At 47.8% G+C, this 22,771-nt stretch overlaps 1 protein-coding gene across 1 annotated transcript in view; it reads right to left on the bottom strand.

Annotated features, from left to right (window-relative positions):
- Positions 1–504: 504 nt before the first annotated feature.
- The window catches only part of LOC138300719 (beta-microseminoprotein-like), a 93,142-nt gene continuing 70,875 nt past the window's right edge, over positions 505–22,771 (bottom strand). Inside the window, exon 4 of the mRNA XM_069240413.1 lies at positions 505–761. Coding sequence (XP_069096514.1) covers positions 629–761 — 133 coding nt within the window. The 3' untranslated portion in view covers positions 505–628. The remainder of the gene's footprint in view (positions 762–22,771) is intronic.

Here is a 22,771-nt window from a genome sequence, read left to right as displayed (position 1 = left end):
GTACTCTGTTGTCACTTTGACTACAGTGCATGTTGATCACTCTGAGTTATCAGTATTCTCTTTTAAGAGAGTTGTATGAAACACATGCTGAAGTTGTATGATGTGGCAGGAAGTAAGGCACTTGTGCATGACCCTTGTCTGCGTGATGGTATGGGGGCCTCCTCACCGCACCCTGTGGGGAGGCGGGGCAAAGACTTTGTTACACCATTGCTGATAGCACTTACTTTGGTTTTCTGCCCATTCGAACCCACAAACTTTGTGGCATAACAAATACTCACTCACAAGAGGGAAACTACCCTATCAACATTGATATATATTGTGCACGAACCCTCATCCCCGGAATTTAGTTTAAACCATATCCATTAAACATAAAATAACTCTTGATCCCTCGTTCATGGCCATCTTCATCATCTGAAAGCTCAGTGGTACGATACCAGGCCATCGTAAACGGGTCCTGCCAAAGGAGTTTGATAGAGATGGTACTAATAGTAAGAGAACTACAAAGAGGTGCAGATCTGTTTTATTTATTTTTTAAACGTGTAAACGCTATTGCAAAATGATTGAATAACAATTATTCATTTTAAAAAGTCGACATTATTGTTTTGTATTATTTTTAGGGCTATATATTTTATCTTCCGACTGCAGCAAAGACTGGGCACTCAACATTAGGGTCATCATTTCTCACAACTCTGGTTACACATGACTTGTAGTCCAAGAAAGTCTTACAGTTCTCCTTATCGTATTTCACTGGTGTGACATACCTACATCAAAAGAACAAACGAGAGTTTCATCAGATGGTGAAAAAATACATCTTCAACACATGTCTTACGTACCACCAAATTGGAAAGTAAAACGATATATGCTTATAATGGTACCTGTCAGCGAACTCCTTTTCAGTTAGGGCCTGGTTTTATTTGCTTATGTTTAGTCAATGGAACAGAAGGCAACATTACAAAGAGGTGGAATGGAATGAACCTCAAATATTTTTCTGTGCATAAGGTACATCCAGAAGTGGTTTGTATAACTGATTTTGCAGAGACACTTAGGCTTGAGGGTAGGAGTGGAAGGTTTGGTCATATAGAGGCTTGAGTGCTCAAAAATATTCTAGAATGTTTGTTAGTGTAAAAGGCAACAGGTGCTTGGTGACAAAATGATGCATTTATAGTACTCATTCACTGGCATATTTTTGCCACCACAGCCCTGAGTGGAAGTGAAAGACATAGGGGAATATTAACAAGGAAGTGGCACAGTGTGGCGCTGCGCCCAAATTGGCACTATCGCGTTGCATCACTTCAGAAACGCTGGGATGCACCATATTTACAAAAATACAGCGCAACTCTGTGTTTCCCCTAGTGCTGGTGCTAGATGAAGCTGCCAAGCACCAACGCAGGCACCCTTGCACCATAGTGCGTAACGCCGCCTTGTATATATGGTGCAGGGCATTGCGCCACCAGAGCATCGCTGAAAGTGACGCTCCGGTAGCACAAGGGGCGTGTAAATATGCCCTAAAGTATTCTCAGTACGGTGTCATGCTAATGATTAGGAACAAGGATAGGCCGCTTTTCAGGATTAGTGACATGCTCTAATACAATTAAATCAAGCACTTCTCCATTCCGTGTTTGTTACTTTCAGTAATTCTGTAATGTGCGTATATTATACAATATGCATTGCATTGGAAATACCCAAGTCTTAACATCCTCCATTTATTCTTATATCTTCTGGCAAGCAAAACATAAAATAAGCATCCATAATGTTAATCGCTCGCCTATAGTATAGTGCTATAGCTTTTATCAAGCTGCACCAACACAAAGCACAGGCACAACTTGGGCAACCGTGGTAATACAAACGGACCTAGAAGGAAGCATTGGCATGGGGCAGGAGGCAGCAGGAATATTGCTAGGATACCTCACACACATATTACTAGTGTATAACATGAACTGAAGGAAGATGTTTACTCACACACATAAAACACATACAGCATGTGCGGCAACAGTGCAGGGTTTATTAAGTGCATGTACAGGTGCGTGGGTGGGGATGGTGAGGCAGACATGTTTGGGATTTTTTCGAGCAGCTGAGTTTGTGGGGTTGTACATGTAAGTGTGATCATGATTTGGCATGGTGGTGAATGTGAACCTAACAGAGTGTCATTGGTGAGGTGTGATGATGCAGTAAAAAAGAAAGAAGGCACTTGCCTGTAATAATTGTTTGTAGATTAGATCTTTTCCAGAGTCACATGCTCTACATTTCTATCACCTAGTAATTGGGTTTTAACATAGCTTTGAAATTAACTTACCTTTTAATTTTGGACATCAATCATAGCTGGAGCCAGTATAATTCTCTAGAATGTCAATCGTAAGCCAACAGACTTCAAGACAAAGCCACCACCTTCAGATTATTTTTTGTTCAGGAGTTTATTGGCATGCGTGTAGTGAATTGCAAACAATGTGCTTGCACTAACACACATGTAAATCTCAAACAGTTTCAAGCTAGAAAACTATTATTACTGCTAAGTAACTAGGGGCCATATGTTCGAAAGCTTTTTCCCATAGGCACAGAATGGGTCAAATCCTTTGATACATCTGGCCCTAGTTTTCTTTACAGCATGAGCCTATTCTAGAATCACATCCCGTGCATTGATTATAGACCTTATTTTCCTCTTTGAATGAGGATGTGAAGTGTGAGAGTCACAAAGTTTTTCTTATCCTCACCAAGATTATTTCCAGGCGTCACCCTTGATCCAGTGATTTTTTTTTCCAGCCGGCATTATGCCACATGGCACTGCAGTTACTTTTACTGCCCTGGAAATGATGGAATGTAGCCGCTGTTTACGCATTTCTTCCTTCACAGGAATCAATGCTTAATGAGGTCAATGCATCTTTGGAACCATCATAAAGGTGTAGAGAAAAAGTAATCAAATTTCACAGCAATCAATTCAACTACACAGTATCACCAATGTGGCCACACAACGAATACTCCAGTCGATAATAAATTTAAGGGGTTTTATCACAGGCTAAGAATCAAAGGCATGTAGACAATTTGCAAGACATAATTATAAAGATACAAAATCACCAAGGGTTGCCCAAGATGACTAAATAAGTTCAAATGAACTAGTATTAGAAGAACTAAATATTCAACGGATACAATATAGAACATCAGATTAATCCCCTGATTTACAGAACACAGGCGTTGCTTGTTGTAATAAGCATTAAGGCAATTTAAATTCAGATAGTTTGGGCAAGGGAAACCCTAAAGATTAGCCAATCAGGTCTTAACAAGTGTGGAGATGAACACATGACTACAAAGGACAAAAGGGACAAAAAGAATTTGGAAAAAGGGAATCTGGGGCAACAAATCACTAACTAAACTGAGCAGAAATTAAGTAAAAAGGGGAGACATCGGCATTTCAGAAGTTTGGTCAAACGTCTTCTTCTTTGGGTTAAGGAGAAAATCTGAAGTCTCATCAAAGCATTTCAAAGGCAAGGGCAGTGAGGATTATTCCTCTCAGATTCCAAGGAGTTCAGCAAGGGAGAATTCTCAAAGGGTAAATGCAGATTCTGATTTTTGACAAAAGTCCTGCTGGGGAACAGTATATTAAAGTTTATGGGGCACGGTGATTCGTCCATCCATCACTCCACCTGCGGTTGCAGATGTAGCATCCAATAGGAAACGATCATGCAAGTCAGACGGCAACATTTGTGAAGATTCCTATTACCAGCAGCTTGTCTTTGGTGCTCATCTGAAGACTTCTAACCAGAGAATCCTCTTTTGCATAATCTTCTAGGTTGGCGTGGGCTCCTGTCCTTCCTGGAATCTTCTGTGACTTCTCTGACTTGGTCTCCTCTCTTTACAGGTCTTCAGGTCCTGGAATCCACCATTTGTTTCCTGCAGTCTTTCTTAGTTCTTGCAATAACTCTAATCACGACTTGTAGTGTCTCCTAAGGAAATTTGAAGTACTTTACACCTACTTTCCTGGGCTCTGGGATGGGGTATTTTACCCACGTTTGTGGTTTTCTTACACTCTCAGCGATTCTCTACACACTACACTTGTCTAGGGGGGAATTCGTGATTCGCATTCCACTTTCTTAGTATATGGTTTGTTTTGCCCTGTAGGAGGCTGGCCTGGCTTGTAGTGGGTACCAGACGTACTTACACCTTGTGTCAGGTCCAGTTATCCCTTATTAGTGTAGAAGAAGTGTTTCTAGCAGCTTAGGCTGATAGAAGGTAGCTGTGGAAAAACAGCTTAGGCTGAACTAGGAGACATGTAAAGCTCCTACTATACCACTGGTGTCATATGCACGATATCATAAGAAAACACACTACACAGGAGTACTAAAAATAAAGGTACTTTATGTTTCTGACAATATGCCAAAAGTATCTCAGTGAGTACCCTCAGTATGAGGATAAGATATATATACACAAGATATATGTACACAAACCAAAATTATGCAGGTAATAGCAAGAAACGTAATGCAAGCAGTGTAAAGTTACAATAGATTGCAATAGGAGCACATAGGTATAGGGGCAACACAAACCATATACTCCAAAAGTGGAATGCGAACCACAAATGGACCCCAAACCTATGTGAGCTTGTAGAGGGTCGTTGGGACTGTAAGAAAACAGTGAGGGTTAGAAAAATAGCCCACCCCAAGACCCTGAAAGGTAGGTGTAAAGTGCACCTACTACCCCCAGAGAGCACAGAAGTCGTGATAGGGGGATTCTGCAGGAAGAACAAACACCAGCAATGCAACAACAGTGGACTTCAGGACCTGAGTACCTGTAAGACAAGGGGACCAAGTCCAATAGTCGCAACAGTGTCGAGAGTGGGCAGGAGCCCAAAAATGACAGCTGAGGGTGCAAGGAAGCTGCCACCTGTTGGAAGAAGCTTGGAGTTCTACAAGAAAGAAGAGGACCAGGATCTTCCCCTTTGGAGGATGGATGTCCCACGTCGCGTTGAAGCTTGCAGAGGTGTTCCCATGCAGAAAGACCACAAACAAGCCTTGCTAGCTGCAAGGGTTGCTGTAGAGGATTTTGGGTGCTACTGTGGCCCAGGAGAGACCAGGATGTTGCCACCTGGAGGAGGAGACAGAGGGGGCATGCAGCAATGTAGAGAGCCCTCACATAAGCAAGCAGCACCCGCAGAAGTACCTGAACAGGCACTTGGAAGAAGAGTGAACCGGAGTCCACGCGAAGACACAAAAGGGAGTCTCACAACGCCGGAGGACAACTCCGAATGTTGTGCACTTCAGGTTAGAGTGTCGGGGACCCAGGCTTGGCTGTACACAAAGGAAATCCTGGAAGAGTGCACAGGAGCCGGGGCATCTGCAAATCACACGGTACCCAGCAATGCAGTCTAGCATGGGAAGGCAAGGACTTACCTCCACCAAACTTGGACTGAAGAGTCACTGGACTGTGGGAGTCACTTGCACAGAGTTGCTGAGTTCCAGGGACCACGCTCGTTGTGCTGAGAGGGGACGCAGAGGACCGGCGATGCAGTCTTTTGGTGCCTGTGGTTGCAGGGGGAAGATTCCGCCGACCCACAGAAGATTTCTTCAGAGCTCCTGGTGCAGAGAGGAGGCAGGCTACCCCCAGAGAATGCACCACCTGGAAACAGTCGAGAATGCCGGCAGGTTGAAGCGATACAAGGTTGCTAGTAGTCGTCTTGCTACTTTGTTGCGGTTTTGCAGGCGTCCTGAGCAGTCAGCGGTCGATCCTTTGGTAGATGGTGAAGAGGGAGATGCAGAGGAACTCTGATGAGCTCTTGCATTCATTATCTGGTGAGATCCCCAAAGCAGAGACCCTAAATAGCCAGAAAAGGAGGTTTGGCTACCTAGGAAGGAGGATTGGCTACCAAGAGAGGTAAGAGCCTATCAGAAGGAGCCTCTGACGTCACCTGCTGGCACTGGCCACTCAGAGCAGTCCAGTGTGCCACAGACACCTCTGGTTCCAAGAAGGCAGAGATCTGGGACACACTGGAGGAGCTCTGGGCACCTCCCCTGGGAGGTGTAGGTCAGGGGAGTGGTCACTCCCATTTCCTTTGTCCAGTTTCGCGCCAGAGCAGGGCTGGGGGATCCCTGAACCGGTGTAGACTGGCTTAAGCAGAGATGGGCACCATCTGTGCCCATCAAAGCATTTCCAGAGGCTGGGGGAGGCTACTCCTCCCAGCCCTTCACACCTATTTCCAAACACCCTCTCTCAGAGGAAATTCTTTGTTCTGCCTTCCTGGGACTGGGCTCGGTCTCTTACACTGTTTGCATTACTTTTCTGACTCTTACTTACCTGTTTTGGGTTTGTGCACATATAACTTGTGTATATTACTTACCTTCTTACTGAGGGTACTCACTGAGATACTTGTGGCATATTGTCATAAAAATAAAGAACCTTAATATTAATCCTAGGTTTTATACTGTTTTTAATTAATAATTCCTGCTGTTTTACGATGGGGAAACGTAAAGCTGTGGATGCTCCTGCACCATCGAGTGGTACAAAGAAAGTGAAAAAATGGTCAAGTAACCAAGTGAGTTCCTTAACTTAAAAAGGAAATAATCCCTTAGATGATACTGACATGTTGTTTGAAGAGGTGGAGGCCGTCTTAAAGAGTAATTCCAACCCACCATCCATAAAGAGTGGTACATCTGGGAACAAAGAAATTCCAGATATATTTAAGAAGTCGCAATTAACCAATTCCCCTGTGGAGAATGTTTCAAATTTGGCATCCCAAGTTCTTAGGGAAAAATCTCCTTCCTTGTTAACTACAAACCAGTAGTGACTTGGGTGCTGCTCTCTGTGCGAGTGGTGCCTTTTTCAAGGTGGATGAGGCTCTCCGTCCCCCGCTAAGTCCAGTGATTATGGTGATTCCTAATATACAGTGCCCAAATCGGTTCGGGCCCTTGGCGGAGGAAGGGGGTCCCACTGTCTGTGCTTTATATACATCATCTGGAGCCCGTGTCAATGACAATACTTTGACCAATTTGCCCCATGACACTGGTAGACCGTTACTGTCACATGAGGGAATTGATTTACCCATTGGTCTTCAGAGGATGGATGAAGTCAAGAGTTTGTTGTTACTATTGATGGAAACTTTAACGGGGGAACAGGCACAGAAGTATGGGTGTAAGTGCCAGAGGACAGATGGGGGATTAAAGGAGGTGGGAGTACTACTATGTCTGAGTTAAGGCTGAGAGCTGGTACCCCTTCCTTGGGGTCTGTTATTACTCCCCCTCCAAATAATCCGTCTATCTCTTGTGCAGAGGGATTCCAGCTTGCGCCTGCAATTGTAAGGCCGAAGCATAATATAGTTTCCAAAAATAGGAATCCCTTGGGGTTTCAAAAGCCCGTTAAAGCTCAGTCCATTGATCTTGTCAATGGCCCTCGGGGGGAATGTTGACATCCAGGTACCTATTGGGGCTGCTAGCTCCCTTGCACATTCTATTAAGCCATCTAAATTTCCTATTGATGCTGTATCCCAGGCTGGCTCAAATTGACCAGTTTCTATGGAACGGGGCCAAGGACTGAGGAGCAAAGGTGGCACAATTTACATGGCTTAGGTGCCTAAATTACCCTCTTGCTCATTGGCAATCCATGAGTCTTTGATAAATAAGGTTATTTACTGGTTACGTGACCAGCGCAACTGTATTTCAGTCATTCGTGCTGATATCCTTGAAGTGGGCAGACACAGTGAATTAGGCTCACATTTTGATTTTATTTCTATTTGTTTTGCAGATAGGTATTTCGTGGACAAACTTATGGATTTTGAATTATGTACATGCCATCTCAGGGATATGAGAGGGATTGGCATTAGACTTGTATCTCACCCACCCTCTGCCCATCCATTTACGCTCCCTAATGGCCCAGCCTCCATACAAGAGTGTGTCTTAGCCCCAGCAGTAAATTTCTCCCATACATTACCAGTAATTGATTGACTAAACATTGACTTATATCCAGCAGTTTCTCCGGAGGTTAAATCTGGACTACTTAATGAGGATATATATTTAAGGGAGGCCCAATGTCCCAGGCCCAGAGATGAGACAACCAGTTTGGAACTATCTGTTATGTCCTGGAATCTAGCGGGGCTTGACAGGAAGCTGGGAGAACCAGAGTGGGTCAACTACATTAACAACCAGGATATTTGTCTTTTCTAGGAGACTTGGGCTGAGGATCAAGTCTACATAGATGGGTTTCTATCATACTGTGTTCTGGCTCAACCCCCAGGGAGGGGTTTAGGTCGTCCACTAGTGTAATTGATTACTTCTTAGTGGACGTTAGGTTATGGCGTTCTCTAAAAGATATGAAGGTGGACTCCTGCTATGAGAGTGATCATAATCCTTTGCTTCTTACCATGCATAGGGATGTATTTAGGAGATCACAGAATGGCCATCGCACTGTGGTTCCAGCTCCATTGTTGGACAATAGTCATACTCTGGTTTGTTGGCCAAAAGTGTTGTCTAATCCCCACTTGATAAGTGGGATCTATCAATTGTTTGTTGATGTAATGGCTGTTTATGAGGAGTATGAAGTTTCCCATTCTTAGTATCCATGAAGATATGCTGAAGAAACTGCAGAGCATTTTTTACAAAAAGACCAACTGTAGGAGGCTGGTCGGGCTTATAGTGGGTGCCTTGTGGTACTTACACTCTGTGCCAGGTCCAGTTATCCCTTATTAGTAGAATAGAGATGTTTCTAGCAGCTTAAGCTGATAGAAGGTAGCCATGGCAAAGCAGCTTAGGCTGAACTGGGAGACATACAAAGCTCCTACTATACCACTTATATCATATAGCACAATATCATAACAAAACACAATACTCAGAGTTCCAAAAATAAAGGTACTTTATTTTAGTGACAATATGCCAAAAGTATCTCAGAGAATACCCTAACTTAGGAGGTAAGTAATATATGCAAGTTATATGTACACAAACCCAAAACAGGTAAGTAACAGTAAGAAAAGTAGTGCAAACAATGTGTAATGAAAATAGGATGCAATAGGCAGACATACATCTAGAGGCAACACAAACCATATACTCCAAAAGTGGAATGCGAATCACAAATGGACCCCAGACCTATGGGAGATTGTAGAGGGTCGCTGGGGCTGTGAGAAAACAGTAAAGGTGTCCAAAATACCCCACCCCAAGACCCTGAAAAGTAGGAGTAAAGTTACCCTACTACCCAAGAAAGACACAATAGTTGTGATAGGGGATTCTGCAAGAACCACAAGCACCAGCAAAACACTGAAGATGGATTCTTGGACCTGAGGACCTGTAAAGGAAGGGGACCAAGTCCAAGAGTCGCAATAGTGTCCAGGGGGGGCAGGAGCAAAAGGGCTACCTCTGGGTGGAAGAAGCCAAAGATTCTGCAACAACGAAAAGGGCTAGGAACTTCTCCTTTGGAAGGAAGATGTCCCATGGTGTACTAGATGTTACAGAAGTGTTTCCAGGCAGAAATACTACAAACAAGCCTTGCTAGCTGCAAGAGACGCGGTGGAGGTTTTTGGGTGTGCTGGGAACCAGGAAGGACCAGGATGTCACCCTTTGGAGGAGGAGACAGAGGGGGCGCTCAGCAACTCAAAGAGCCCCCGCAGAAGCAGGCAGCACCCGCAGAAGTAACGGAACAGGCACTTAGAAGATCTGTGAACTTAGAGTCACAAAAGGAGGGTCCCACGACGTCAGAGTCCAACTCAGCGGGTTAAGCACTGCAGGACAGAGTGCTGGGGACCCAGGCTAGGCTGTGCACAAAGGAATCCTTTGAGAAGTTCACAGAAGCCGGAGCAGCTGCAAATCACGCAATTCACAGGTTTGCTGTCTGGCGTGGGGAGTCAAGGACTTACCGACACCAAATTTGGACAGAAGGGCCACTGGACTGTGGGAGACACTTGGACCCAGCTCCTGTGTTCCAGGGACCACGCTCGTCAGGATGACAGGGGACCCAGAGCACCGATGATGCAGAAGTGTGTTGCCTGCGTTGGCAGGGGGAAGATTCAGTCGACCCAAGTGAGGTTTCTTCTTGGCTTCCAGTGCAGGGTGAAGGCAGACAGCCCTCAGAGCATGCACCACCAGGAAACAGTCGCTATAATGTTGCTGGTAGTCGTCTTGCTACTTTGTTGCGGTTTTGCAGGCGTTCTGGAGCAGTCAGCGGTCGATCCTTGGCAGAAGTCGAAGAGGGAAGTGCAGAGGAACTCTGGTGAGCTCTTGCATTCGTTATCTGAGGAATAGCCCAGAGGAGAGACCCTAAATAGCCAGAAAAGGAGGTTTGGCTACCAAGAAAGGAGGTTTGGCTACCAAGAGAGGTAAGCACCTATCATCAGGAGGGGTCTCTGATGTCACCTGCTGACACTGGCCACTCAGAGCAGTCCATTGTGTCCCATCACCTCTGAATCCAAGATGGCAGAGGTCTGGGACACACTGGAGGAGCTCTGGGCACCTCCCCTGGGAGGTGCATGTTAGGGGAGTGGTCACTCTCCTTTCCTTTGTCCAGTTTCACGCCAGAGCAGGGCTGGGGGATCCCTGAACTGGTGTAGACTGGCTTATGCAGAGTTGGGCACCATCTGTGCCCATCAAAGCATTTCCAGAGGCTGGGGGAGGCTACTCCTCCCCAGCCCTTCACGCCTATTTCCAAACACCCTCTCTCAGAGGAAATCCTTTGTTCTGCCTTCCTGGTACTGGGCTGCCCAGACCCCAGGAGGGCAGAAACCTGTCTGAGGGGTTGGCAGCAGCAGCAGCTGCAGTGGAGACCCCGGAATAGCAGTTTGGCAGCACCCGGGTTCTGTGCTAGAGACCCGGGGGATCATGGAATTGTCCCCCCAATACCAGAATGGTATTGGGGTGATGGTATTGGGGTGACAATTCCATGATCTTAGACATGTTACGTGGTCATGTTCGGAGTTACCATTGTGACGCTACACATAGGCAGTGACCTATGTGCAGTGCACGTGTGTAATGGTGTCTCCGCACTCACAAAGTTCGGGGAATTTGCCCTGAACAATGTGGGGGCACCTTGGCTAGTGCCAGGGTGCCCACACACTAAGTAACTTGGCACCTAACCTTCACCAAGTGAGGGTTAGACATATAGGTGACTTATAAGTTACTTGTGTGCAGTGAAAAATGACGTTATTTCAAGCAGGCTGCAGTGGCAGTCCTGTGTAAGAATTGTCTGAGCTCCCTATGGGTGGCAGAAGAAATGCTGCAGCCCATAGGGATCACCTGGAACTCCAATACCCTGGGTACCAAAGTACCATATACAAGGGAATTATATGGGTGTACCAGTGTGCCAATGAGAATTGGTAAAATTAGTCACTAGCCTGTAGTGACAATTTTAGAAAGCAGAGAGAGCATAAACACTGTGGTTCTGGTTAGGAGGGCCTCAGTGATACAGTTAGGCACCACACAGGGAACACATACAGGGCATACATTATGAGCACTGGGGTCCTGCCTGGCAGGATCCCAGTGACACATGGGCAAAAACAAACATACATACAGTGAAAATGGGGGTAACATGCTAGGCAAGATGGTACTTTCCTACACCAACATTAAGTATTTCGATGGTAACTCTAAAAATAATGTGTGGTTAAATAAGGATTGTTCAAAGGCTAAGTCAGCATTAAAAACAGCTATTATATGTTCTCCCGGGGCGATACAATCAGCTAGACTTGCTTATAAGAAGATCACAATACAAGCAAAGAAAAACTGGGAAAACTCAATTCGGCAAAATTTGCTTGATGCAACTAAACATAATGATAACATGACATTCTGAAAGCTACTGTCTAATAGAAAAAGAGGGGGCAAGAGCATTATAAGTAATCATATTCAACCTGAGAGCTGGGTGAATCATTTTACTAAACTTTATGCTACACCTTGTAATCTTCCAATCCAAGAATCTTTTTCTCCACTGCTGGCTAGAACGAGCTATTTCCCGGATGAACCAGGATTGGATACTTGTGTTTATGAAGATCCAATTCTTTTTACTCTAGAGGAAAGTATAGCAACAATTAACTCCCTAAAATCTGCTAAAGCGCCAGGCCCGGATAAGATTCCGGGGGACCTATATAAATCTGAACCAAGAATATGGTCCTGGCATATAAACCTGATTTCAAATTAAATCGCAGCTGGGGGCCCAAGCCTGAGTACTTGGAAAGGGGCTGAAATAATTCTTATTGGCTCCCCAGCCAATTATAGACCTATTAGCCTTATTGATAATCTCCAGAAAAGTGTTGCCAAAGAGCTTTTGGAAAGGCTATTAAGTTGGGTTCAAGACCACCAGGTGCTATCCCCATTACAGGCGGGTTTTCGCCCAAAAACCAGTACGGTAGATCAGGTCTTTAGGTTGATGCTTTTACATTGGAAATATGTAGTCCTTGCCAAGCAAAATCTATATGTTGTTTTGTAGACCTTCGCTCTGCTTTCGATATGGTCTCCAGAGAAAAACTATGGGAAGTGTTACACAGAATGGGTACTCCTAACAATATAATCCATCTATTACAACGGCTACATGAGAATACATATGCTCAGGTGAGATGGGGTAATCAGGGAGAATTAACAGATTATGGCCCTCATTCTGACCCTGGCGGTTCTCTACCGCCAGGGCCAACGGGGGCGGGAGCACCGCCGACAGGCCGGCGGTGCTCCCTTGGTCATTCTGACCGCGGCGCTTTGGCCGCGGTCAGAACGGGAAAACCGGCGGTCTCCCGCCGGTTTTCCACTGCCCCTTAGAATCCTCCAAGGCGGCGCAGCTCGCTGCGCCGCCGAGGGGATTCTGACCCCCCCTACCGCCATCCTGTTCATGGCGGGAAAGCCGCCATGAACAGGATGGCGGTAGGGGGGGTCGCGGGCCCCTGGGGGCCCCTGCCGTGCCCATGCCCATGGCATGGGCACGGCAGGGGCCCCCTAACAGGGCCCAACTAGGCTTTTCAGTGTCTGCGATGCAGACACTGAAAAGCGCGACGGGTGCTGCTGCACCCGTCGCACGCCTTCCACTCCGCCGGCTCGATTCCGAGCCGGCTTCCTTGTGGAAGGCGCTTTCCCGCTGGGCCGGCGGGCGATCTGAATCAGATCGCCCGCCGGCCCAGCGGGAAAGTCAGAATACCCCTCACGGTCTATTGACCGCGGGGCGGTATTCAGGCAGCTTCCGACGGGCGGGCGGCAACCGCCGCCCGCCTAGGTCGGAATGACCACCTATATTCCCATTTAGAGGGGGGTTCGCCAAGGATGTGTATTGGCTCCAACCTTATTTACTATATTTATAAATGAGGTGGTACAAATGTTATCTTTCTATCAGAATGATGCCCCCTCTCTAAACGTGCAGAAAATCCCTATACTACTTTTTGCAGATGATTCTCTACTCATCTTTAAGACCCCAATGGGTCTTCAGATTCTTGTCGATAGGTTTAAATCATACTGTGTAGGCTGTGGCCTGGAACTAGATTTTAGTAAAATCCAAATTAATGATGTTTAGTCCAGGATCAATTAAGAGATGTACCATCATTTTAGATGGGACCCCTTTAAGTAAGGTTAGCTCAATAGATTACCTGGGAGTGAGGATCTCTAATAATTTACACTGGGAGGATCAGATTAGCAAAAGTGCGGTGCTTCTACAGCATAGGGCGGGCACTATCCTGCGTTTCTATAAAAGCTCTGTATCAAAAGCTGTATCCCCGGCTATCAAAATTTATCTGGCAAAGGCACAGGGTGCGGCCGCCTATGATGCTGAGGTGTGGGGGTTCCATAATAGCAAAAGGTTGTCCGTGAGCGAAAATAATTTTTCCAGGGCTCTACTTGCATGCCCTCGTAGCACACCCCTGACCACGGCGTTCCTGGTTCTTGGGTTTAATCGCACTGCTGATTTGATAGCTCTGAGACCCTTACTCTTTTGGGTAAGAATTTGGACTACTTCTGAACTTATTTTATATAGGGACTCCCTTCTTGATCTCTTTCAAAGACCGGATGTAATTTCTATCCCATGGTTTAGACACGTGTCAAAATGGTTTCGTACTTTGGGCTCGAAAGCTACTGGGAGAATCCACAGAATTTAGGCAAAAAACACAAATTGATTTTGAAAGCAGTTTATTGGTCCTATGTAAGAAATAATCTCCTGTGTTGCATATCACATGGCCGGTTAACCAATCAATTCCTTGACTTTAAGTGGTATCCCCAGTTTGAACTTTACTTTTGCCAAAATGTAGGCTTAAGACAATGTCATAATGCCTTAAGGATTCTGAAAAGTGACACGTCAACCTTTTTAATCTCTGTGGTTAGCAAGTCCCTCGTGGCTGCCTGGCATATACGCATTCGTTCTCTTAAAAAATCTTAAAATGCTTTATAAATAAGTATGTTACGGACATGAAGTGGGAGGTTTTATATTTTGTTTTTTAATTTCTTCCATGTTTTAAACTTTTTACGAGTTTAAAATTGTTTTATGGTTGCTTTGATGGTTATGTTGACCGAATAAAGCTTTTGTTATATATATACTTAGAGCATATATAATATATACCTAGAAGTAATTTTCTAACTTTCTAAAAGTTATTTAAACTTTGCAAAAAGTTTTACAAAGTCTTGAAAAGTTTTCTTCTTTTCTCCAAAAAGTTAGCTCTGTTATTCTACTAACTTTTAGCTCAATTTCCCAAACCTTTTTTTCTCTTCTGTGGAAGCTACCCCTAGAGTTGTGAAAACAACATATGAAAGTCTTAACTTTAAAAGTTTGATGGGTCTCTGTATTGAAAGAAATTTGGGGATTGGGAAGGCCCCCAATAAGGAGTTCCTCTTAAATCTTCTCCTCCGAGATGACCAGGGACTCAGCACTGGTCCAGATCAGACAGGGGAAGAGGTAGAGGATGATTCCAACCAGGAAGGCTCACAGGAGCAAACTGACAATCCTGGGGAGGGTCCTTCCACAGATCTATCTGTCAATAAGCCACCTAGTACCACTGGTATTGGGAAGGGTTCACACACAAGTAGGGCTCCCTTTACCCCTAGAGGTCAGGTCACTAGGATGCCCCTGTTAGAGATAGATCTGCCTCTGCACACTATCATGTTGCCTCTGTTTCAGAGGCTCCACACACTTCTAACCCTGAGGACCAGTCCCAAGATAGGGAACTCAGAAAGTTGAGGTTAGAGGAGGCCAGACTGAGGCTATGAATAGTTGGCCTTAGACAGGGAATCCCTGGCTGTGGAGAAAGAGAGGCAGGGTTTGGTGTTAGTTCCCCATGGTGGCAGCAGCAGTTTTAGAAATTCAAATGCTAGGGAACCTTCATTTGACTGTAGAAATCTGCACAAGGTTGTCCCTCCTTACAAGGATGGTGATGACATTTACAAGCGGTTTGCTGCAGTTGAGAGGGCCTCTAAAGTTCAGAGGGTCCCTCATGTACAGTGGGTTGCTATCCTTTGGTTATCCTTCTCTGGCAAGGTGAGAGACAGACATCTTATTGTCAGAGAGGATGATGCAGATAACCATCAAATTCTTAAAAATGCACTCTTGGATGGGCTGGGCTTAACAACTGAACAGTTCAGACTTAAGTTCAGAGAGACCAGAAAGAAGTCATCATAGGACTGGACAGACTTTGTAGACCCTAAGGCCCTAGAAGGTTGGTTGAATGGCAGTAAGGTGACTGACTATGAAAGCCTGTATAACTTGATTCTGAGAGAACATTTTTGAATGATTGTGTGTCTGACTTGTTACATGAGTATTTTGTAGACTCAGATCTGACCTCTCCCCAAGAATTGGGAAAGAAGGCAGGCAAATGGGTCAGAACAAGGGTGAACAGAAAAGTTCATACAGGGGGTGACAAAGACATCAAAAAGAAAGATGGTGAAAAATCTCAGGTCAAGCATGGGGATAAAAGTAAACACAATGATCCTTCTTCAGGTCTGAAACACTCCTCTGGGGGTGGGGATAAAACGTCTTCATCTTCTTCAAACTCTTCACACAATCAGAAAAAGCCTTGGTGCTATGCTTGTAGAAATAAAGGCCATTGGCCAGGGGATAAGTCCTGCACAGGCAAAGCCCCTGAGCCTACCACCACTAAGACATCAGACTCTAGTGCCCCTAGCAGTAGTGGAAATAGTGGTCGGACTACTGGCAATAGTCAAACTAAAGGTGCAGTTGGGTTCATGGCATTGGCCTTGCCACCTTGGCTGCTTGTCCCTTTAACATGGATAACTGCAGGCAGTCAATCTTAATAAATGGTGTTGAGGCCCAGGCCTACAGGGACACAGGTGCCAGTATCACTTTGGTGACTGAAAACCTAGTGTCACCTGCACAACATCACCTTGGACAGAAGTACCAAGTAAATGATATCAATAACTCCACTCAGTCTCTCCCCTTAGCTGTAGTTCAACTTAGTTGGGGTGGAGTTACTGGCCCTAAGCAGGTGATGGTATCACCTAGCTTACCTGCAGATTGTCTCTTAGGGAATGACCTAGAGGCCTCAGGTTGGGCTGAGGTAAAGTTTAGTACCCATTCATCCATGCTGGGTATCCCAGAGGAATTGCTTCCTCTAATTTCTAGTGAAATGAAAAAGCAAAGGAGAGAAAAATGCCTGAAATCTCAGGATCCCTCTCCACCAACTGGTAAGAAGGGTATCAAAGTATGCCTTCCCCACACTGCCACTAAGGATACCATTCCTGTGGTGGGAGAAACCTCTCCCGGGGTGGAACCTGTACCAAAGGACCCATCAGCTTCCAAAGCTGGACTCCCAGAGGTAAAAGTACCTCTCTGTGGAACTACTAATCCAGATGTGCAAAACTGCACCATTTTAGTAAATATGGAGCATCCCTCCAGCCCTCCCAGAGAAACATTAGTGCAGCAACCCTGCACTACCTCTAAGCACTTAGGACAGCAGCCCTGTCCTGGTGTGGAGCTTATACGACAGCAGCCCTGCCCTGCTCCAACTCAAGAGAAGCAGCAACCCTGTTCTCTCTTACAGCCATATGGACAAGGTTTTTGCCCAACAATGCCTTTAGTATCCCTGTCTAGTATTTACTGCATTTGACATAGGCCCAGTGGACCAATCCCACTGCCCAACTTTAAAACATACTCATAGGAACTCTGAAAATGTACACTCACACTGTTGGTTAGGTAGAAATCTCCAAATAGGGTGGTTTACATCCCCACAGGGAAGTAACCATATAGTGGATGAAAAAGGGAGTAACCACTCTATGGCAAATCTACTCTCCACTTATCACCACTTAGCCAATAAAGTCTCAACTGACCAAGGTTAGCCTTATTGTTCTTCATTTGGGGTGTGTGTGTGAGAAAGTAGCCCCTTTCTAGCATGGTTACCCCCACTTTTGACCTGTTTGTGAGTGTGTGTCAGTGTGTTTTTACTGTGTCACTGGGATCCTGCTAGCCAGAACCCCAGTGCTCATAGATAAAAACCTATATGCCAGTGTGTTAGAAATGAGGTCTTTGGTTGACAGTCAGGTTACCCCTGTTCAAGCAAGGACCCTCACTCCAGTCAGGGTAAAAGAGAATCACCCTCAGCTAACCCCTGCTTACCCCCTTGGTAGCTTGGCAGAGCAGTAGGCTTAACCTCAGAGTGCTAGGTGTAAAGTATTTGTACCAACACACACAGTAACATAATGAAAACACTACAAAATGACACAACACCGGTTTAGAAAAATACGAAATATTTATCTAAACAAAACAAGACCAAAACGACAAAAAACCGACATACACAAGTCAAGTTATGAATTTTTAGAGATTCAACTCAAAAATAGCGTTTAGAAACAAAAATGCTTCGATGAGATGTTAACACGGCGTCGTGACGGAGTCGTTCCCAACAAGCCGACACCAGCGGCGCCGGACACGGAGTCATGTAGACCCCCAAGTACAGTACCTTTGGTGAAGAGTGAAAACAAGCCGATGCGCGAAGTCTGGGATTGCGGCGTCTGTGCAAAACATTGAATCCACGCGCTTCCAGCGGCATCGGTCACGATGTGGTGCGGCGACTTCCACGGAGTCGCGGACTTCAGCGGGGCTGCTGCGGCGCCGGGCCTGCGAGCGTTGCGTTCCAGCGAAGGTCACGGCGTCAGGTGCAGGCGGCGTTACCGGATTCAGCAGTGGCGTCGGTCCGGAGTCGTCCAAAGTCAATTTCTTTGGATTTCCACCAGCTTTCCTTTCAAAGGCCCAGGGACTGGATATGGCACCACTTGTCGGGGTAGGAGTCTCTCCAGAGACTCCAGGTGCTGGCAGAGAGAAGTCTTTGCTGTCCCTGAGACTTCAAACAACAGGAGGCAAGCTCTAAATCAAGCCCTTGGAGATTTCTTCACAAGATGGAAGGCACACAAAGTCCAGTCTTCGCCCTCTTACTCTGGCAGAAGCAGCACTGCAGGAAAGCTCCACAAAGCACAGTCACAGGCAGGGCAGCACTTCTTCCTCAGCTATCAGCTCTTCTCCAGGCAAAGGTTCCTCTTGGTTCCAGAAGTGTTTCTCAAGTCTGTAGATTTGGGTGCCCTTCTTATACCCATTTTAGTCTTTGAAGTCACCTTTCTTCAAAGGGGACTCACACCTACTTGTGAAATCCTGCCTTGCCCAGGCAAGGCCTCAGACACACACCAGGGGGTTGGAGCCGGCATTGTCAGAGGCAGACACAGTCCTTTCAGATGAGAGTGACCACTCCACCCCTCCCTCCTAGCAGAGATGGCTAATCAGGAAATGCATGTTACACCCCAGCCCCCTTTGTGTCACTGTCTAGTGCGAGGTGAAAAACAACCCAACTCTCAAACTGACCCAGACAGGAAATCCACAAACAAGGCAGAGTCACAGAATGGTTTAAGCAAGAAAATGCTCACTTTCTAAAAGTGGCATTTTCAAACGCACAATCTTAAAATCAACTTTACTAAAAGATGTATTTTTAAATTGTGAGTTCAGGGACCCCAAACTCTACATGTCCATCTACTCTCTAGGGGAATCTACACTTTAATCATATTTAAAGGTAGCCCCCATGTTATCCTATGAGAGAGACAGGCCTTGCAACAGTGAAAAACGAAGTTGGCAGTATTTCATCGTCAGGACATATAAACCACATTACTTTGGGGGTCATTCTGACCTCAGCGGTAAAAGCCGCTTACCGCCGGTCAGAAGGCCGCCACAATACCGCCGCGGCCGCGGTCAGCCGCCACGGACATTCTGACCCACAACTGCAAAACCTCAGAAAATCCGCCCTCCACTGCAGTCCGCCACATCAGCGGCCAGCGGTAAACTGGAGAAGACCAAACCTCCACCGCCACGCCAACAGAAATACGCCCATCCCATTATGACCCGCAAATCGACGCGGCGGTCATTCAACCGCGGTATTCCATTGGCGGTAGACCCCAGCCGCGGTCAAAATACACACACCTTTACAAACCCCTACCACATTGGACAATTTGAAAGGCACACACCTGAAACCCATACACACACCACTCCCACACATCCAATACCATATAAAACACACACCCACATCACCCACAAACCCCTACCAACAAAAACCAGAGACGAAGGAGAGAGAGACACACATCAGAGAATAGATAGCCAGACACACAGAGGCACACCGCAACATCACACACACCACATAGAAGCACAAAGCACCACACACACATCATCACATACACCACCCCACACCTCATACACTCCACCCCATGGCACCACAAAGGCACCCACGCTTTTCGGACCAAGAACTCCGGGTCATGGTGGAGGAGATCATAAGAGTGGAACCCCAGCTCTTCGGCTCACAGGTCCAGCACACCACCATAGCGAGGAAGGCGGAGCTCTGGCAGCGGATCGTGGACAGGGTCAACGCGGTGGGACAGCATCCCAGAAATAGAGAGGACATCCGCAAACGATGGAACGACCTACGGGGGAAGGTGAGCTCGATGGTCTCGCGACACAACATCGCAGTGCAGAAGACTGGCGGGGGACCCCCACCCACTCCACCCGAATTCACAACATGGGAGCAGGAGGTACTCAACATCCTGCATCCTGATGGCCTCGCTGGAGTACACGGAGGAATGGACTCTGGTAAGTACAAGGCCAACCACTTCACCCCACCCCCAGCATGCTAACCCCCACCCTCACCCCAAACCCCCCAGCACACATCCTCCCTGAGAATGTCTCCCCAGCACAACCCACCCAACACCAACCCCTGCATGCCACCCCCAAACTATGGACACCCATCACCTAAGCATGACCACTGCACATACCCATCACCCCCCCCCACAAAACACCCTCACAACACCTCCCCCAAGGGAATGCCAGCACTGGGGGACAAGGGCACCTATAAAACGCAAGCTAATGCACACACAGAAACAATAACCATACCCTCTTATCCCATGCAGGACCCGAACGACAACACACCGGTCAGGAGGGACCAGAAATGTCCATCCCACCCCCGGAACAGGCCACTAGTGATGACAGCAGCTCTGTCGACCTGGAACATGACGACCAGCCCGGACCATCGGGGACCTCTGGGCAGTCGGTTCCCCTCACCCAGACACAGGCCACTGCAGACCCAACCCCATCTGGGAACAACCGCACAGCTCCCACCCAGCGGGCCCATGCCTCTGTCTCTAGGACAGGTCAAGCAGCAGTGTGTCTACCACTACAGGGCCCCCAGGGTAACCCACCAACCCAACAACAACAGGGACCTGGGGGCAGTGGGAGTGGGCACACCGTCCAGGGGACAGAGGCCCAGGGAAACAGGGCAACTCGGAGGGCTGCTGTGCGACAGGGGGGGGAGGAGAGGCCCAGGGAACCCACTCTCCAAGAGGCCCTCACCACCATCATGGCTGCCTACCACCACTCACAAGAGACGATGGCGACGGTACTGGCCAGGTTCCAGGAGATCCAGGCACAGCAGGAGCAACGCTACATGGGGTTCAGCGACCAACTCAGCAACATCTCAACCGCTATGGATGGGCGCTTTAAGACATCACAGCAGACACAAGGGGGTGAGTATCAGCACATTCTCCTATCTTTCTGCGCAGTGGAGGCGTCTGGGTGGGGGAGGAGGGCTGTGGGTGACATTAGGCCAGGGCGCTTTCTGTAGTGTAGTCCTCTCCCTTAGGCATGGCCCTGTGCCCCCGGCCCCCACCTCGGTAGGGTGACAAGTACAGCCATTGAGGGTCCAGCATCTCCCATGTGCGCGTTTGACGTCTCTTGGCCTGTTGTCCTAGTCAGTAGTACTGAGTAGTGTACCCCGAATGCGGGGCTTAGTGCATTAGGCTCCTGTGTCTGTCCTCTCCGCCAACGGTGTTGACATTGCATGCACTCAACCTGGTCTTCTTTTTTCTCCCCCCACCTTTTCTCTTCATCTTCTTGTGCATGTGTGCATTCGCATCATCAGGCGGAGGAGATTTGGCATCGGAGCACGAGGGAGCTGCAGGACACAAGGCCCCGGTGGGCCCAGGAACAGACACCGAGGGCACCAGTGATCCGGAGGGCGAGGGGAGCACCACGACGGGGACCGCTGGTGAGAGCAGCGAAAGCGACACGTCCTCGGATGGGAGCTCCCTAGCGGTGGCGGCAACATCCGTGCCCCCCGCCTCTACAGGTACAGCCGCCACCCAGCCCCGCCCTCCCAGCAGCCCCTCAGTCTTCGCTCCGTGCCAGTTCGCCCAGGAAGGCGCGCGTCTCCTTCGCCCCAGGCACCTCAGCCCCTGCCCCTGTTGCCCCTGCTGCCCTCAGTGCGGAGCTCATTGACCTGGTAAGGACGCTCATTGTTGGGCAGACGACCCTTTTGAATGCCATCCAGGGTGTGCAAAGGGAGGTGCAACAGAGCAATGCGTACCTGGAGGGCATTCATTCGGGTCAGGCTGCCCATCAACGAGCGTTCACTGCTCTGGCCTCAGCACTGACGGCAGCCATTGTCCCTGTTTCCAGCCTCCCTCTTCTTACTGCCTCCAGCCTTTCTCTGTCTCCTGTTCCTCAGCCTATCCCATCCACACCATCAGACCAGCCTGCACACACCTCAACACCCAAGAGCAGCTCATCCAAACACAAGCACCACAGATCCCACAAACACTCACCCAAGCAACACCCAGATGCAGACATGCCAACAGCCACTGCCATCCCTGTGTCCCCCTCCTCCTCGTCTCCCTCCTCCCTCCCTGTGACGTCTACACTCACACCTGCATGCACCCCAACATCAGCCAGTGCTTCCATCACCACCTCACCCTCCAGTACAGTCCACACTCGTGCAGTCACCACCCCCACTGCCATTTACACGTCCCCTGTGTCCTCTCCCACTGTGTCTGTCACCCCCTCTTCCAAGACACACAAACGCAGGCAGCCACCCACCCAACAGCCATCCACCTCACGACAGCCTACAGCATCAGCACCTTCACCCAATGACAGCACACCTGACTCTCCTACAACCACCTCCTCTACCTCCACTTCCATCTCCACTTCTCCTACCCTTTACCTTGGCCCTAAAAAACTTTTCCTGGCTAACCTTGACCTCTTTCCCCCCGATGAGCTCCCCCATCCATCTTCAAAGAGTCCCAAGAGCACCGCAGCCACCACCAGCCCAGCTTCGGGTGTCACTGTTGTGCATGGGTTCTGGAGCCCACCCTTTGCCAGCAGTGACACATCCATCAGCAGCAAGGACACGTCCAGCCCCCCCCCCGGCAAGAGGACCCGCAAAAACAAGGGCCGCCGTGCGAGGACCGACAGGGCTGCCCCCAAGGAGCAATGTGCGGCCACTTCACCACCCACACCATCTAGGGGAGGCAAGGACCGGCGAGCCCCATCAAAGGAGCGGAAGGGCAGCAGGAGCGCGGAGAAGGTGGACCCCACATGCCACATCCCAGCTGGG

The sequence above is a fragment of the Pleurodeles waltl genome, chromosome 6 (assembly GCF_031143425.1).
Source record: "Pleurodeles waltl isolate 20211129_DDA chromosome 6, aPleWal1.hap1.20221129, whole genome shotgun sequence".
NCBI classification, from domain to species: Eukaryota; Metazoa; Chordata; class Amphibia; order Caudata; family Salamandridae; genus Pleurodeles; species Pleurodeles waltl.
This window is presented reverse-complemented; position numbering and strand designations above follow the sequence as displayed.